The sequence below is a fragment of the Hetaerina americana genome, unplaced genomic scaffold (assembly GCF_022747635.1).
Source record: "Hetaerina americana unplaced genomic scaffold, ioHetAmer1.1.p SCAF_8, whole genome shotgun sequence".
Lineage (NCBI taxonomy): Eukaryota > Metazoa > Arthropoda > Insecta > Odonata > Calopterygidae > Hetaerina > Hetaerina americana.
In genome coordinates, this window is record NW_027287427.1 from 22974556 (window position 1) to 22993880 (window position 19325).

Here is a 19325-nt window from a genome sequence, read left to right on the forward strand (position 1 = left end):
AAAGTGTTTCGGCAACGATTCTCTAAAAAAAACGGTCGTTTACCAGTGGCACGAGCGGTTCAGAAGTGGTCGTGAGTCAATCGAAGATGATGAACGCAGTGGCAGACCATCGACATCGAAAGTCGGTGAAAAAATTGATAAAGTAAAAGAAATGTTGGTCAATAACCGCAAATTAACCATCAGAGAAATAGCGGAGGACTTGAGCATTGCCTATGGATCCGCCCAAGACATTGTGGTTAATGATTTGGGTTTCCGTCGTGTAGCAGCAAAGTTGGTGCCAAAAGACCTCAATTTCATGCAAAAAAGAGACCGTGTTGACGTCGCAAAAGACATGATTTGCGAGGCTGAATCCGATCCCACATTCATCAAAAGGATCATTACTGGAGACGAGACGTGGGTTTATGAGTACGACACGCAATCCAGACATCAGGCAAGTGAATGGCGTTCACCAAATGAGCCGAGACCAAAAAAACCACGTTGTTTTCAGTCAAAAAAGAAGGCAATGCTGACGGTTTTCATGGATTACAACGGTGTAGTGCATCATGAATTTTTGCCAGAAGGCCAGACAGTAAACAAAGAGTATTATTTGGGCGTTATGAGACGTTTGCGTGAAGCAATTCGCCGAAAGAGACCAGAAATGTGGGCAGAAAACTCATGGATTTTGCACCATGATAACGCACCGTCGCACAGTGCTATCATTATTCGTAATTTTTTGACGAAAAATGCAACAAATACCATCCAACAGCCACCGAATTCACCTGATTTGGCTCCCTGTGACTTCTTTCTGTTCAATCGAGTTAAAAAACCATTACGGGGAACGCGTTTTAGCAGCCGAGAGGAAGTAATGGAAAAATCGCAGGAAGGACTGATGGACATACCGAAAACCGAATATAAAAAATGTTTCGAGGATTGGATCAAGCGCAGGCATAAGTGTGTTGCAGTCGATGGGGATTACTTTGAAGGGGACAATATAGATTTAGATGAATAAACTTGTATTTTTAATTTTCTGAATAAATTCCGGGAAATTTTTGATCAAGGTAGTAACTTGTTTAGCTTAAAAGACACAACAGTTATTTTCTGCTCTTGCCTAAATGGGTCACAAATGCACAATAAATGTGTATTGTAGGAAAATACTCATTTATTCTGAAAACATTTTGCTTTATGACCTGATAAACTTGTTCTATTATTGTGTATATTGTATGAAATCATGTTAATTATGATGCATGTGGTGATGACTAAAATCATCGGAAATATTTTCATGGTCAGTCATTAATGCACTTGGGCTATCTCATTACAGGCACTCCCTCTGCAGATAATCCAATTCCAGGCATTAACTCAGGCTCCTCACTTTTGGAAAGACTGACTGCCTCCTCATCAACAGGTGGCAATTGCCCACCTCCTACTCCGAACTCTCTTCCTGTAGCCCAGAACGCTCTCCCACAGGTGGCTACCAGAGGGACTAGGGTTCAAGTTCCACCCCCTGCCGTGCCCATCCCAGCCCCTCCCCCTCCTCCCCCTGGTCCAGGGCCAGGGGGTGTCACGTTGGCCAACCTCAGTTTGCAAGGCCTTGGATTGACCGGTATCCATGGCCTGCAAAATGTCCAGGTGAGTTGGGTAAAGACATTGTTAATATAACTGTCAGGACAGTTGTGATGGTTTGGCTGGCTTTTCATTATATGACATTTGGGCCATCAATAATATGTTTTGTTCTTAGTATAGGTTTCAAATTGACAACTAGTGGAAGAGTGTCTTATAAATAAAAGAGGATGTCATTGGAGAACAAAATGCTTCAAAAAATGACAAAAAATTGTTTTGAAGGTGTGAATTACAGTGTCAAATGTAATTACAATTGGCATATATAGACACGGGGTTTCATTTTCTATAAGATTAAATGTATCCCAAAATTAATTTTTAAAAAAGTTGAATATCCATATTTTGAGAATGTATATATGGAATAATTAAAAAATTATCTTTAAACATACTATCTTTTAAGGGTAAAGAGAGTTCAGTCACTTAATTTATGTGTAAGTTTTCTAATGATATCCATGGATACTCATTTGAACTATTTCATTGTAATTACTATGGATTATTCTTATTGTGGGTGCTGAAAAAAGGAAAACGCCTGATATTATTATAGTTTTAACAAAAGTTCATATGACCTGACGTAATTGGAAAAACTTCCGCAAGAAATGCATGAAGCGTAAAAGCCAGTATTTAGAAGGATTACCGAAACAGCTGTTTGCTACTTTTTTAAAAAGTAATGGCAGTGATTTTTTTGGAATTTTATGCTTTTGCTAGATCAATCTTTTTTATGACACTAGTTGCCAAACATGTATCTGCTCATCTTCCTGCTGAGCCTCTCATTATCCAAATCACTATAGGCATGGTTATTTTACATGCTTAATTACTCAAAATATCAATGTGTTGCCAACATTTGTGACTTTTCTCATGTGCAAATCTGTAACTTTTCTTTTGTGCAACATACATGATTTTTAAAATTTTTGCAATATCTCTTTTAAAAAATTTTTGCTTACACTTTAATTTTCTTATCTTATTTTAAATGTTGTTTCCACAAGAGGGTGTTCTGACTTTAAAGTAAGTTGGAGTATTTTATTTGAATAAAACTGTAGGAAAGTAACATGTCGGTCACATTTTTGAGTCATCACTTCCTCAAAGTTATACTGGAAAATATTGAGTTTTTAAGTAAAAGTTCCTTGTTAACCATCATGAATCTCTCATCAGTAGGTTTCTAAGCTATCATGATAAGCCCTTTGAGTGAGCATCTTTACCCTAACATTAAAAATGATTACATGATAAAATAGCTGGATTGATGCTGTGATAAATTTGGGTAAAGTCATGATCCTAATCTCACCATCCTAGTATATGAGATTTTCAGTAGGAGATGTTCTATACAGATAACTAAAAACTGAAGTGCTTTCGATTCAAGGAATTTTTTTCTTGAATGCTGTTGCCCTGGAGGTGCGAAAATCCTATAGAACTCGGTTAAATGAAATTTATAGCCATTCATACTTTTCAGATGCTCATGTACCCTGCTAGGTGTTATTGGTTGATGGATTTAAAGCATTATGTAATCTTACCATTCCCAAGTATCACATAGGGATGTTTTGGGGTTCATGTTTTGTTCTGGCAGAAGAATAGTGGCCTGGTCCTTACTTCAACTCTCTTTGTTCTGTGTGGATTTTAACTAAGAAATTATTGGTGGTATTCATTTAAACAGAGCAGACTCACTATGGTGGCATTGTTGCTCATCAAAAAAGTCTTCACATGTAAAGTTTAAGTATCTGAAAAATTGTTCTACGCTGTCATTATCTAGTGATTTTGCCTCACCTTGTTACTTCCCCAAAGCCATGACAATCCTCGTAATGCCATAACCTGCAGTCTGTGACAGAGCACTTGCTATCAAGGTTTAAAGTCTTGAAAATATTTCCCTGCTGGCATCAGTGTTTTCCTGAAAGTAGAAACCCAGAACTGCATTTCTGATTGAACCTACCAATTAACAGTAATATACTGCTTCAAGTTAGCAATCTTGATTTTTTCCTAACCATTCTGAGGATTTTTTCTACTTATCAGGAAGGAATGTAGACTGCAATCCAGTTCCCTCGGGATCCCCAATCCTGGTTTTATTCGGAATTCCAAGGCACCATTTTTACTTTTTCGATTACATTTAGTTCCTTCATGGTACAAGGCTTCATTTTATCAACGTTCCCATAATTCGAAGAAACTGTTGTCGGTGCCACAATGGACAACTTCTAATGTAATTGAATTGTAGGTTATTGTGTATGAAAAATTAATGTGTGTGACATTTTCTTCATAAAATATGTTTGCATATCTTTTTTTTTGTATTATAGTTCTTGCAGGTGGGGAACTTTTGATGATTAACGTCAGAAATATCCCCTATATTTAATGAAATTGTAGCCCAGGATGTGTGCTTTCAGGTGTCCATCCCTGGCCTGGCTGTACCCATATCTCTCTCCCTAAACGTGTCTGCTGCTGGTGGTGGAGTGACTGGAGTTACTGCTGCTCCCACTGGTGTCTTGGTAGCAACAACTGGGACTGCCACTTCATTGAGTAGGGCACCACCCCCTCTTACTCATAATGCTGTCTCCTCGGTGAGTAATATAAATCAAATTATCACTAATAAATAAAATAGTTAGAAAACTATTGCTCTTTTTCCTTATGACGACATCTAAATCAATCAAAAGTCACAAGTCAACAAAAATCAATAAATTTTTCAAAATTGTCCAAGTTCCAGGTGTTTTTTTTTTAGCCCTGCTACCCAGGAGGGCCTTAATTAAATTCCACATTTGGCTGTGTTTTTTCAAAACTTTTGTGAGAGCAAGAGAGTTTAAATAATTGTCCAAGTACACAGTTTGCCATTGATTTCAGTATAGGTTCTAATATATTTGGAGCAACTTTTTCATGTCATGCCTTGTAACCTAAGTTTCAACTCTTAGAGTTGTGTCCTTGTCAGTGTACACAAAAATGGCCACACATGCATGTTGTATCTACCCCTTGCTCAACAGAGCTTGAAGATTCTGATACTCAATTTTGATGGCTTCAGGGGAAGATAAGTTGAAAGCTTTTGACAACCCTCCATTAATGTCAAGGATTCATCCGTGTAAAAATCTCTGCTTGATATATGCAGCTCTTGATTTTTTTGTGTATATGTTATATTACTGGAAAAATCTTTTGTAAAATTGGAGTGCCTTGATATCTTTCCTTCCTTTTGTTGTCTGTAAAATGGAGATTTTAACTTAGGATTTTGAATTTATATCTTGTTATGAATCACCTAAGACTGGTGTGTGAATGATTCTTTTTGTGCATAATAATGATTAGAGTGTGGGCTTCTGAAGAATGCCCATTAGCATAAATAAGCCTAACATTAGGTATTGAGTATTGCCATAATCTATTGCCATTAGGTATTGAGTATTGCCATAATTTAATTCATGAGTCATTAGACTGATTGTGCTGAAGTTTACAGATTTTTTACCTATTTCTTTTCCTGTAGAGGGATGATTACATACATAAACTCCATCAGTGTTTCTCCTCTCAAATGTACATCCATATTAGGCTGTATAGCTGTGCCAGAATTTTTTTTGCTGAACTTCATATTATTTCTAAAAGTGCATTGTCAATCCCTGGTGCCCTTTTCACCCTTAATTCCATTGCTGAAGTGTTTAATCCAGACTTGAGGATATAGTCTTCTTTCTCATCATGTTCAAATTGCCCCCTTCTAATATTATTATTGCTCAAATTAATTTTCTATCTTAAAGATTCTTCGATTACCACACTTTGCTTTATTTTCATCTTCAGAAAGAATCTACCATTTTTATTCTGAATGGAATTGATATTTGTTCTGGGTTCATTGAAATGGTGTCTTACCCTCTTATGTACTGCTTTAACTTTCCTTGGACAAGGTTAAAAGATATGCACTGCACTTCTTTGCACTAAGCCTTCATACATTTTCTTTGGTTCTTCTTACTTTTCTGCTGATATAATTTCTGAACCTTCTTTAACTTATCTGGTATTCCTCTGCCCTTTAGTTTTTGTACTTACTTTTTCTTGTATTAGATCCAGTCTTCATTTTTGATCCATGATTTCCTTTCTACTGATTTCATTCAACCTTTAGTTTTCTTTGATTTCTCTTGGTTTTAATCTGGATTCAAATTTTTAAAAGGTAACTCAGTTCTGTGTTTCTTATTTTTCCATTTCCTTTTCCAAATCCCATTGAAAAGCCAACCTTAGCTTAGCTTCTTGAATTTCAGATGGCATCTCATCAGTATCAAATTTTAGTTGCTATTGCTATCTGATCTTGGGTAGTTTGTTTTGTCCATTTTTTAATTCCTTAACCTCTGCTTCACAGGAATGTAGACAATATTGTATCTTATTACATTTAATGGCATCACCCATACCTGTAACTCATTTGTATTGTTTATTGAGTATCAAAAGCATTACTCCTGTTTCATGTTACTACCCTAATTCATATCTTCCAAATGGTTTTTCATTCCTTCAATGATTGCTTAGATTTTCTTCTCCCCCTTAGAATTGTGACCATGCAGCTGTACCTCTATGGTGATCGGGGGTTTCTTATCTATCTTTGCTTAACATGGTGTCTTCACCTTTTGTTGTGTTGTAGGGAACATCAATGCAGCAATATTATACTCCTTTCAACGTTTCTTTTCATGGAGCCTGTGTAAATATACTTGTTACTACCACTCCAAAAGTCACCTTCTTTGGACTATTTTATATTATGTAGACCAAAGATGCCTAACCCCATTATATGCATCGCTATCTTAAAATCTCTAGCCTCCCAGACTGACTGTGCCTTCCAAATTCCAATCCTCTATAGGTTGTCACATTTGTCTGTTATATATATTAATAAAAGGAAAAAGAAGAATTGATGAGTTACTTCCTCTAATGGTAATTGTATAGTGGATTCTCATTTCCTTCCACATCATGGTGTTAATTACCGCCATTAACCCTTTCGCTGCGACTCACTCTCAGGAAATTTACTCCTTGATGCAGTGAAAAGGGAGGGTATCATGTCTCCGTAACCTTTATTAATCCAAATTTGAAATTGTTGAACTTATTAAAAAAGTCAAGTTCCACTGTTTACTAAACAGAAAAGTTTTATTAATTTATTTTGATTGGCATAATTTCAATAAAATTTAAAAGAATGATAAATTTGGAAGCATGCATCAAAACACAATGCCTTGTCACACTCACGGCATTGATATCTTGAATCTTGTCGTATTTTTTTCCTAAGCTTAATGTTTTTACTCACAAAATATTTTCTTGAGGATTTTGTTTTCCTTTCTGTTGCTGGAACATTTTCAATGAAATGTCATGCACTTAGTCTTTAAGAATTATTTTCTACTCATTCTAAAGTTGCCTGGTCAGGTGATCTGGGTTTTTTCGTGGCAACCATATTTTGCTCATAGTTCTATACCACTTATTTTACAAACTTCCTCTTAGGTTTTTTACCAGTATTAATCTGATACAAATGATAAGAATTTACACACAAATTTTAACCGAATGAAAAAACAACCTTTCATACAATTCCAAATGTTTTCTTATACATTCAACAGATTCAATCATCTCATCCAACTTATCTACTAATCTCATATTTACATTATAGTCAATGACTTCATCTGGTTTCATAACTTTTTCATTAGTATGGAAACACTTATTACTGCTGTCAACAATGGCTATCCCTCATGAATAGTGGGCAGGATGCTCACATAACACTTATCACACCATTTAATTCCAATTAACTTTCCATCTTTATTTTATTAAAGTCAACTTTTTTAATTTTTGCAGAAAATATAGGCATAATTTTTCTGTTAGATATTATTTTCCTGCAAGGACCAGTTTCATTGTGAAGCCAAACCTATCCAAGTGCTGGACTTGTGTAGTAGTTATCGGTTTATACAGTTTGGCATTTGCCTAAATGTTCCCCAATAATTTTTTTTACCACTTCACTGGGCCCGCTAAATGACTACTTCAATCAATATCAATTTTTATATCATGTCTTCTCCTTCACTCATGTAAAGGAGGGCTGCTGCCCACTCACCTGGGAAATCGGTGACCTATTGTTTGGCAGCAGCCACTCTCCAAGTCAATGCATCTCTATAGGATTTTGTGAAATATTGAGTGTTTCATACCTAAGGAAGGTACCCATTTGTCTTCCAATAGCCATTGCTAATTGTCCATGATTGCTTATTCATTGAGTACACAGACTTATTTTGTAGCTTTATCTAGAGATTGAACCACCATCTGCATCCCAGTGGCTGCACTTTGTCAAAAGCTCATTATGAACTAGGTATTTACTGTATGGACCATAAAGGTGTATCAGTTTGACTTATGTATTAGGATATTTTGTTAATAGTGATATAAATTTAACTGAGAATGTTTGGAGAGCACTTCTCATTTTCCTGGGAACACTCATCGACAATTATCCTCGTCAAGATCTTAGCTTGGAACATCAAGGGGATTCTTCCATGAAAATTTAGGTGAATTACAACTTAGCCATGATTTTGAAATTGTGGCATCAGTGCAAGAACCTGCCATGAATTGTGTGTGAGTTTGCTCTAGAGAATGGGGGGTTTTCATGAATTTTCTATCTAACAGTAAAGGGATTAAATTTTAGACTGTGCTGTAACTTAGTAATGTTTATATGAGTATATAATTTTAGTTGGTTTACTGATATAGGAACTATTGCTAAAATAAATCTGGTAACTTTTGATTGCTGTAATGAGATTGAAAAAGATAGCGGTAGTAAAACAACTAGCTAAATATTTCATTGCAGTACCCTCTCATGAAGTCACTTTTGTGGAAAAGACTAGCGCCTTTAAGGGTTAGAAGCTCAATAGTGTAGTGATAGATGAAGTGATTACTGGTGGTGACTCATCACTAATAAAAGTTATTTTATAGGAAATATATCTGGTTGATGAGTGTTATTATAGTGTAAATGAATATTTATGTGAAGCTTAATAGTATATTAGTTTCCTGTCATAACTGTATATGTATTTCTATTTGGGAATACTGTTATCGATATCCCTTTGACAAGTCCTATATGCCTGTTATGTTTTCTCAATACTCTACACTTTTTCTGCAGGACAAATAAATGTATTATTATTATTACAACTCCAGGAATCATGCTGCATCTGGACTGCATAAATACAAGTAATGTTTTTGGTTATTACTATGGTTGGTTTTGGTAAGTTTGAATACATTAAAGTTAAAATAAGTCATCGTGCATCACGCTAAGTTTTCGCAGGTTGTCTTCTAGGGCTTAACAGTAGGACGGTTAGATAGGTTAAACTTGATTTGAGCTGCTGAAAATTTTAGACAGCAAAAAGTACATTTCTTTGATTTTTTCGTGCCCAACTTCGTGGAAATTTATGTTCATGGAATGAAGAACACGGTGTATTTTTCCACTGCTCTTTATTTGGGTACTACTTGTGTCAATGTGATGATGCCTAAGATTTGAAACTAGTAGTACCCAAATAAAGAATTGTGGAAAAATACATTGCGTTCTTCATTCCATGAAAAGTACATTTAATTTGGGATTCAGGAATTGAAAGTACATAATTGGAGGGTTAGTGCCTTATTACCGAGAAGTATGAGATATTATCACTTTTTTTAGTTTAATAAAAAAATTGAAAATCCATTTTCCAATTTCCTAATTCAATCAATGTGGAATTCTTTTGTATTGATGTGCAGTTTCATTTTGGTTCATTGGAACACATAGCACCTTTCTCTACTGGGAGTTTACATAGAATATGAATCGGGTTTGTAAACATATAAAGCATTTGATTTTTCTGTTATTTCAGATGGGCACTTCACCTATAACTGGAGTCCCTACAGCAGCTGCAACCTCATCTCAAGTGGTGGCTGGTAGTTCTGCCCCTACCACCATGGTGCTCACCAGTGCTACGGGAGGCATTGGATCGCAGGGTTCAGTACTCTCTCTGCCTGTTGGTAAGCATTCACAATCTCTAATTCACTAATTTTTATAGCTTTTATTTATAACTAAAGAATTAATGCCAACTACCTCCATCCAGCATAAAACTCTACAGTTCAAAATGTTCCACCAAGTGCACTTATTTAGGAATTTCAAAGTTTGTCTAAACCAAAAAAATTATTCAAAAAACTTTCGCTGATGAAAAAACACCACTTCCGGTACACTTTTTTTATATTTCCAATGTTCCAATAGAACTTTTTTCTCAGTGCTCATTGTTTACTTATACTAGTTGGGAGAAAGAAGTAGGAATGTAAATAAAATAAATCATCAGCAGCAGTCAAATGCATTGATTTAAATTTACCGTACATCTTGAACATGTCGGCTGATTTGAGAGATGTTTGAGGCTGATACTTTGTGGAAATCCATTTTTAAAGCACAAAGAAAGAATTAAAGACTTATTGTTTCCACAGGAAAGAATTTACTGTAGCATCATCTGGACTGTCCAAATAGCTTGGAATGTTTTCTTTGTCCTTGGGCAATTTTTCACAAACCTGTCAAAAAGAATATTTTCCCACACCAAAGAATATTGCATTGGATTATTGCAAAGTGTTTCACAGCTTAAATGTATTCATTCATTTGTTGCAAGTAGTGGAGAGGGACGAGGGATTGAAGGGGAGACTTAAAAACAGATGAACAGAACACTAATGAGGTCATTTGGAAAGAATAGGTTTTGACAACAAAACACACGGGGTTAGTGAAAGAGCATACAATTGAGTAGAACTAATTATTATCTAGATTCTGAGGGTGGCCAGTGGAATTTTTGTTCTCGATTTCCTGAATGAGGCATTTTAAGTTAAGTGTAGTATACAAGGTTACCAAACATTTCAGTTACTGTAACACACTAAGCATTCCCTGATATGGTCATGGCACTGTTCTAGTCAGGTTTGCTACATTTTCACTGTTTGCAAATGTGAAATCAGAGCCTAGTTATATCTCAGGCCCACTTTCACTCTTCAATATCAGCTGTTATCCCTTCTAAAGGGGCTTGATAGCCAGTCTACCATTGCTCATGCCCCACTACTAGTAGACAAGTTGAGTTCAACTGAAGGACACACCAGGTTGTCTGGAAGTATGTTAGCTTGAATAGAAGTGAAACATGGGTGCTTGAGGTAAGAATAACTTTTGTCTAAATAAAGTGGGCATGAAATATTTGAGGAACGTTTGTGTTAAAAGTATCATGAAGGAATTTGGACTGGATGGACTGGTAATAAGTATGTATGAAAGAAGTGTGCTATGCTACTTTAGTCATTTTGAGGAAATAACTAAAAGTCAAGGCACCATAACATGAAAATGAGAGAAAAGTGAGTGGCTTGAAAGGAAGTAGTGGACCAAGAAAACCACGGGCGAATGTGGTTGCAGTGTCTTAAAATAAAAAGTATTAGGAGTCTCAGGAGCTCAAGAGTAGTAGTAGTATTTAGGGGAGGCGACCGACTGCTGAGGTAATTTGCGCCATAGGGGATGGACAGGAAAGGATGAAGGGTGGATAGAAACCCGGCGTCGGCATTAGCCTACTCTGTACGAAAGGCACCAAGGGGTCCACAGCTTAACGTCCCATCCGACGGATGGCGTACTCACTCAAAGTGCCTTCCACAAAGCACCTCAAGTAGGGATCAAGATACCTCTGAAAAATATTCAGCACCGCCGAGATTTGAACCCGAGCCTTCTGGGTAGGAAGCCAGTACAATAGCCACTGCACCAATCCCGATCCCCAGGAGCTCAAGAGCATGTGTAAATATCATAGGGGGAAAGTATCAAAGGGCCTAAGTAAAAGGACTGGGCAGAATGGAGGAAATTATTAAGTGAAACAGTTGCCCTGAAGTAATGTAAAAATCAGGTTTTATTGACTTTGTCTATCCCACGAGGGAATGACGTGAGTGATATTCAATGTCTATTCTTTATAATTTGTTTATAATGTTGGTAATTTTTTGGAAATTTGTATTATCAAGAGTTATTGTACAATCATATAATTGTTGATGAATGCTAAATTAAATAGCATTTTCAAGGACTTAGTGGATGAATTATGGCAGTTTGACTTTAGCAGTAATTGATTCATCCAATTTTCATTTTTATTATTAAGTTGTGGAAAGCTATAATTTGTAATCTTTGCAGAGTTGTGTACTTAATTAATTATTTTATTAATGGCATCACACCTTTATTGCAGTTGTAGTTTGTAAGTGCAAGATGTAATTTGTGAACAAGCATAGTGCAGATAATTGCTCTGCTCATTAAACTTTTTTCTTTCCCATACACAGCTCAAATTGTGGCATCTGGAGTGAAGGGGCTTGGGCAGCAGGGTATTCGGACTGCCTCATCTACTGTATCTCTTCCTCAGGTTGGTTTCACTCCATTTCACATTTTTAATTCAAAATCATAGGTTTTTGATAATTTCATGGCATAAAAATAACTAATACTTATGAATTTTCTGATGATGAGGCACAATAAGTAAATAATTCAATAAGAGCGTGATTCACATTGCAATTGCAGTTTTCATCCACAAATATTGAAAAAATTTGCTGTTTATTTCATGGAATTGTAATACCTCAATGCAAGGTATAAACATGTATTTATGTAATTTCATTTTTTGCCAATTCATTGCAAAATGTTTCCTTTATTTGCTGCTTTGCTCATTTTCAGTAATTGTTTTAGGCATTTCATGGTCACTCTGAAACAGTTTCCTTGGGTTTGGCCAATGGTAATCTTGTGCTAATGGCCAATTAAATACCCTGATCTCCATTTGTTGGAGATCTAACCCAGGAACAAAGCAAACAAATCAGTGAGGAAATATTCATATGACTTTACCAGGAATGGTTGGGTTGTGTGTGCCATGCCATTAGGGTATCCAAATATGGTTGTGGTGTTCTGTCCATGGAAAATGTAGAGAAGTAGTTAATATTAAAGGATTTTTATTTTAAGAGAAAATTTACTGGTAAGTGGGAGAGCATGAATTATTTTTGACTTGCCAGTATTTTTGCACTTTAATATGAGCAGTAATTTTGTAGTATCTTGGAGGAAATGACACAACTCTAAAGCTACATCTTACCCAAGTTGAAATATATATTTCTCATTAATTTTTTCTGTTTTAGTTTTTATCAATATATTGATTATTATTAATCCATTAATATATCTTTGCCACTAAACGTGCCCAAAGTCAAAAGATTAGTATCAATCAGTTTCCCCTCCATTATTTTGATTTTTAAATCACTGTTCTAAACTGGGTAGCATGAAAGGCATGTCGGTTTACCTAATTTTTGGAATTCCTTTGACTCAAAGAGATTATATTAGAATAAGATGGAAAGCTTGACTAATTGACTTGTTTGTGGTGGAATTACAGTCTAAAAATATTTTTAGGTGTAGTCACGAAAGTAAATTTCTCTCAACTTTGTATTACATGAAGTCCTCTGGAGTTTTCCACCAGATGGATTAAAAGGTAAATAATGAGATTCTAAAGAAAGAAGAAGTCAAAATCGTGCAGACTAGGGCCGAGTGAAATTAATTAGAATAGACCAACAAATAGGTTTTTGGATGGTATTTTGGATGATAATTGGTGAAGTAGTAGGGAATACTATAGAGGTCTAAGTTTGATATCACTTGTGCCCAAGGTAGTATTTGGGTCATCAAGAAAAGGATGGGAAAGATGAGAAATGATTACTAAGGCAAAAACCAGTTTGGATCTAGATAGAGGACGAGCAAAATTGATGTCGTAGGAATAATGAGGTCACTCCTAGAAAGGAATATAGCATACAAACAAGTTGTATTTGTTTGTTTCATGATAGGACATTCAATTGAGTAAGCAGGGCTTAATTAATGAATATTATTTAGGAGGTGGTGGGGTAGATTTACAGTAGACGGGTGGGATAGATGACTTAGTTGCAACCTGTGCATGCCTCAGATTGCATTGATATGGTCAGATAATGGGGTGTTAAGATGAGAAGTGCTAGGTAAAAGAGTAAGACAAGGATGTCTGTTATCACCTATTCTTTTCAAGTTATACATTATAGAATGTGTGATGAGTATGGGATGAGAGTTAATCATAAGGAAATGAAGGTAATGAAATTCTCAAGAAAATAGGAGGCTAAGATAAAGATCAAAGTTCAGGGACATAAACTAGAACAAGTAAAACAGGTTGGATATTTGGAAAGTGTTTTGGATGAAGATGGGCATAGTCATTAGGACAATAAATGTAGAACTGCTAACATTTATAAAGAGGGAGGAGTTGATAATAGGCACCTTAAGTGAAGAATAAAGAAAAGACCACTGAAAAATTTACCATGGAGCATAGTATTGTAAGGTTCAGAAACTTAGTAATTGAGTCAGGAAGATAAGTATAGATTGGAGGAGTTTGAGAGGTGGGTGTGGAGAAGAATGGAAATAAATAAAATGTGCTGACAGGGAAACCAATGATGAAGTTGTAGGCGCTGTAGGGGAGGAGAGAATCGTTGAGTGGGCATCTCAAAACCTTCTTTATCCTTCCACCTTCTATCTCCAACAAATTTAGATTGGAGGATTTCAGTGGTAAGGGTAAGAAATCGTCCCTCATGAACGAATACCATCGGTTAAATTGGCCATAAGAAATCATGAAATTGGTCATGGAATGCCTACAAAATGCCTGAATTACATTATGAGACTCAAGTGGCACCTATCAATATCTGAATCAGCTTTTAGAGATGACTGTGTATCACATTTGGATTATATCTCTGGATACTCACAGCTAAGTCTAAGTCACAGATAACTGGGATTCAGATGGAATAGGGGAAACAACAGGTGGCAGAGGGAAATAAACTGAATCCCTATAGTAAATATTTGAATTTTATACAGTATGGCTTTGCATTTGGATAGTATTTAATATCCTTACCCTCAACTATTTAACCATCTTTCTGGCAGAAGACTGTTTTGGAAGTGTGTAATAAGAAAATGAAATGATGGTAAAGTAAATGTATTGCATTAAGAATAACTATGTTTTTAGAATAAAAGAGATAAGTTTAAATAGCATTGTCGAAATTTCTTGCCATTCAAATGATATTTTACTCCACAGATTATGTAATCCTATATATATAACATACCTGTAATTGCTCTCAATGTAATTGTAATGTTTAATACTCAAAGACATTTTCTTCTTTAAGATGGCTATGCCTCAATTTCAAAAGTTTACCTTGGTATGGCATGTTTTTCACTATTATGTGTAGTATTTTAACATCACATCTATGCTGATAGGTGTCATTAAGGTAGAAAATGCATATTTTCACAAATGATAATGAATATTTTAATACTCTCAACTGTAATGGCTTACCCCTCTCTCTTAAATTATTCATATTAAATATGTAAGATATTTTTTCTTAAAATATCCAAGTTTTATCATGTGCATCCTGTTCCACTTTTTAAGTTCTCTTTTTGGCCTCTGCCTATTTCATTGGTTTTAAAGCAGGTAGCTCCTCCATCTATTCAGGTGGTCGGAACTCTTCATAAACCACGCGCTGGAATAATAGGTGGCACAGTGGGTTCTCCTGCCAAGATAGGAGGATCCAGGGGAGTGCTTGGGGAGCAACCAAGTATTCCACTGATGGCTGCTGCATCACTCAAGATGGCTGTGGCTTCAGGTGGGTTCGGTTTATTCTTAATTACTAACTATGTATCTTAAAAGAAATTGGAATAAACTAAAGCAATAGAAGATTGGTATGCATAATTAAAAGGTGGAAGTCATTATATTTTGGTGAAAACAGGGAAGTAGCCAAAATAAAGAAAGGAGTAAGGCAGGGTTGCTCATTATTACCCATGTACAATCTTTAATTTTTAAACTGAGATCAAGAAAAAAATAAAAAGTGGGCTACACATTCGTTGAGAAAGTATAAGTATGTTGTAATTTGTAGATGGCATATTAAGGGAGAGAAAAAGGAAGACCTGACAAGGATACTTGTTGGTGTGGAGAATTTTTCAAATAGCCATTAATTCAAAATATTCTTTTGGAATCGTAAAATGAAGGAATCAAAATTAGTTGCATGAAAGTCAGAGTTCTACTTATGCAAGGTGTTTACTTAATGTTAGCATGTGACATTTTTTCATCATGTTTCACGTATACAGGGTTCGTCCGGAAAATAAGTGTACTGAGCTCAGGAAAAAAAAATTATTACACTTTTACATATCTTAAGCTAATATTCCTCAAAATAGGACCCTTGTGAGTCGATACACTTGTTCCAGCGGCGTTCCCATTCCTGGAACGCTCCCGCGAAGGCATCATCGGGAACCTCTCGAAGACACGTCGTCACGGCCTCTTTGACGGCGTCCAAAGTCCCTTATCGCGTTCCTTTCAAACTCCTCTTTATCTTCGGGAACAGAACAGTTCTCTAAAAAATGTGGATCATTTTTGCAGTGATCCGCAAGTTGTGTCGCGATTTCCAAACGATTGAGTCTTTGATCATCACTGAGCACTTTCGGCACCAACTTTGCACAAATTTTTCGCATCTGTAATTGCTCCCTAATAATCTCGTGCACTATTGTTTTTGGCACATTACACTGCTCTGCTATCATCCGAACACTAAGACGACGATCAGAGTTCAGTACATCGCGAACTTTTCGCACATTTTCGTCGGTGAGTGTCGCTGATGGGCGTCCAGGCCGTGGCTCGTCGTCGACCTCTTCTCTGCCCTCCACGAACATATTGTGCCACCGAAAGATCATGTTTCTGGACATGGCTGACTCCCCGTAAGCCTGGTTAATCATACCGACAGTTTCGGTAGACGATTTCCCAAGCTTTACCGCAAATTTGATGGAATAACGCTGCTCCAAAAACTTCGGCATCGCGTTCCGTGACGTGGGTCGAGCGTGGAGGTTCGCGTTAACAGAGCTCCTCACTACACCACAGCTCAGAGCCGACTGCCTTTTTCAGCGTCGCTTGCCAACATACCCCCCTCCAATCGCAGCCCGTCAGAGCGGTGCTGGGCGCGCCTGGAGCGGCGGGAAAAAATCAGTACACTTATTTTCCGGACGAACCCTGTATGACCAAAGAGGTTCAAATAATGATTATTCAGAGGAATGTAAATTCAAATACTACTTAATGTTTGATTCTTTCAAGGTGGGAATTCACAAATTTTACCTTTAACTTAAAAATATTAGAATAATTACTTGCCAATGATATTTGCTGAAACATACTTGAGGTCCAGTTGTATTTTAAAAATAAATGCACAGTCTCTACACTGGATAAAGGGATAATTGGTGTGAGTAAATATCTTCATGGAGGAGTACCCTCTTTAGCCAACTAGAAAGTTTTGTGTGGACTCATGTGGTTAAGGGAACTAGTTGTTCAGAAAATTCAAAGAACTGCTGGAGATACCACAACAATTCTAACTTATGGAATCACCTGCTTATGTGCACCATAATACAGTAATTTCACTGTGTAAAATTATTTGTCTTGACCCAAACCCAGATCCCTTGATTTCCAAAAGAGTGCTTTGACCTGTAGGATCCAGGAGAACGATTTTTACTGTGGAATGTCCGCATGTCATTCCGCGCATTAGTGGATGACTCCATTTAAGTTGCTGTAAAACACTCCAATTCCTTGACTTTGTCAGAGGAAAAAACCTTTGTTTAAAAGCTGGCTTTTTTCTCTTGGAATGTGGTGCTATGTGCACAACTAAAATTACTTGTATGTTAATTTGTCCTAATATCTTGTTCCTTTGAAGTCTCTAGGAATTCACTGGGCAAGAGGATGCCATGGTAGCTAAATTACTCCAAGCAATTATCTGGAAATTGTGGGATCCAGGTTTGAGCCCTGGTCAAGGCAAATGATTTCTACCTGGTGTAATTTAGCTTGTAGGAGTTAGTGAAGGGACAAGAATCCTGATGTGAGAAGTAAATGGTCATGATGCCCAGCAAGATAACTTATGGTGTCTCTTGGTGTTACCTCTGCCAATCATTTGCCCTTGCCTCTACAAATCCCATACTTCTTCCAGGTGGACTCCTACAAATTTTATTGACATAACCTTGGATATCATCTGCACTTATGGAAGATCATAAGTTTCAATCTCCTGTGTTTCAAAACAGCTATTTTCAATAAAATTGATGTCTCTGTACTGATTTTAGTTGTCAAAATGCTTAAAATTTATTTGGGATAGACTCCAAGATTATATCGATATATATGAGCTCAAATCATTTTGAATTCTTGTTTCGGCAGGGCCCTCAGCTGGTGGTGTGCCAGGGGGATCTCCAAGTGGTGTTGTCAGTCCCACAGTAGCACTGCCAATAAATTCACAGCGTCAGCTACAGATGGCTCTTTTGAAGCAAGCTGAGCAGTTACAGTGTAGAACTCAGCAGCATCAACAAGTTGGCACGGGGAAGCCAGCAGTGGCTGCAGCAAAGCACCGAAGAAGACCAAGTAACCCTCCATCAGCAGTGACTGCTGTGACTTCAGTTGATCCAAAACAGTGAAGGAAGTGCCAGATAGTTGTGAACTTATTGGTTAAACAGTGACCTCTTGCTGAGTTCTGAGGCATGTGGCAGCTTGAAGCAGGCTGTGAGCCTCCCGTGAATGGTGGCACAGAAATGATGGAGGCATGCGCATTTTGCCTCCATTTTGTGAATTTGTTTGTTCTTTTTTTTTGGAGTTGTTATTGATTGGTGCAAAGGACGTGCCTGATTGCCACTTCATTGTCAGTGCTCACCAAGTGCATTAACAAAGCAGTGATTGATGCTCTAATATTGCTTGACTGGAATTGATTAGATATGCTGATCAATCAGCCACCTTCTGCCGAAGGTGTAGGAGCTGTGCGTTTCAAACCTTGGTAGGCTGTGTGCAGATAACTTTATTTCATACTCATGTATGATGTGGTACCTCCCATATCTCGGAGAAAATGAGAACTTTTTAAATATGAAGCATGGGTGGAGATAGTTAAATGTTTCCGGATTGTGCTTTCTTTAATTGGTCGAGTCTAGGGACTGAAAGAAACTCTAAATAAAACAGCGACTTAAAACTTGTTTTAAAAGTTTCCAAACCACTGGACCCTTTGTCCTGTATTATACTCCCTAATTAATGTAATGCCTTCAAGTGTTGACTTGTTTATCATTAAAATGAAATTTTTATTTGTTGATGTAATCAGGTGCATAGGGAATGAGCAATGGGAGACAATGGTAATAATATCAAAATGTCTGAAAAATATAAAAAATCACAAGTCTTCTGATGAGAGAATTTTTGCAGTATTGGTTTTGTATAAAGTTTGTGGACTGGAAGGTCTTTTGAGTGTTGTGTCCATGAAATATTGTACTGAAGAAAAGGAAGAGCATTGTGCCAGTTGCCTTGATTTCCACGGGCTCATTTTCTCTTGACTCAAAAACTGATTGAAGACGAAAGCTCTCTTTCTCTCTCTCATCACCGTATGCCAAAATCTAATATGTACTACTACCACTGCCAGAGTGCTCCCCCATACTTGTTGACATCTGGTCCAACAAGGCAATGACTGTCATTATTTTTAACAGTGCAATCCATTTATTAGCTGCTTTATAGCCGGGAAACAAAGCCATGCTAATGACACAAGCGTATTTTGTATCCATTTTGGGAAGTACAGTACACTGCATGGCATATCTTGTATCTCATTCGAAAGTTGTGAAGGGAGGTGTAAAACATTGCAAGGCACCAATTCTGAAGACAACCTGGGAAGTATTTTTACTTTTATTTTCTGCATATTGCCACTGTTTGATACTTAAAAAAGGCCAAGGTTTTAAACAGCTGGTGTCTGAATGGCTAAACGTTGATTTCAACCACAAAAATTTATTTATGGAGATTCAATAAATT

The 19325-nt window shown here is 36.8% G+C and overlaps 1 protein-coding gene across 3 annotated transcripts in view; it reads left to right on the forward strand.

The window, feature by feature from the left end:
• Spt20 (transcription factor Spt20 homolog) overlaps positions 1-19282 on the forward strand; it is a 60355-nt gene extending 41073 nt beyond the window's left edge. For 2 of the 3 annotated variants that reach the window (XM_071597087.1, XM_071597086.1), the window contains 6 exons: positions 1298-1605; positions 3957-4130; positions 9357-9504; positions 11800-11879; positions 14967-15141; positions 17712-19282. In XM_071597087.1, the coding sequence (XP_071453188.1) occupies positions 1298-1605; positions 3957-4130; positions 9357-9504; positions 11800-11879; positions 14967-15141; positions 17712-17965 (1139 nt within the window). In that variant the 3' untranslated portion in view covers positions 17966-19282. The remainder of the gene's footprint in view (positions 1-1297; positions 1606-3956; positions 4131-9356; positions 9505-11799; positions 11880-14966; positions 15142-17711) is intronic. The other variant, XM_071597088.1, reaches the window with a different exon arrangement.
• Positions 19283-19325: the final 43 nt, after the last annotated feature.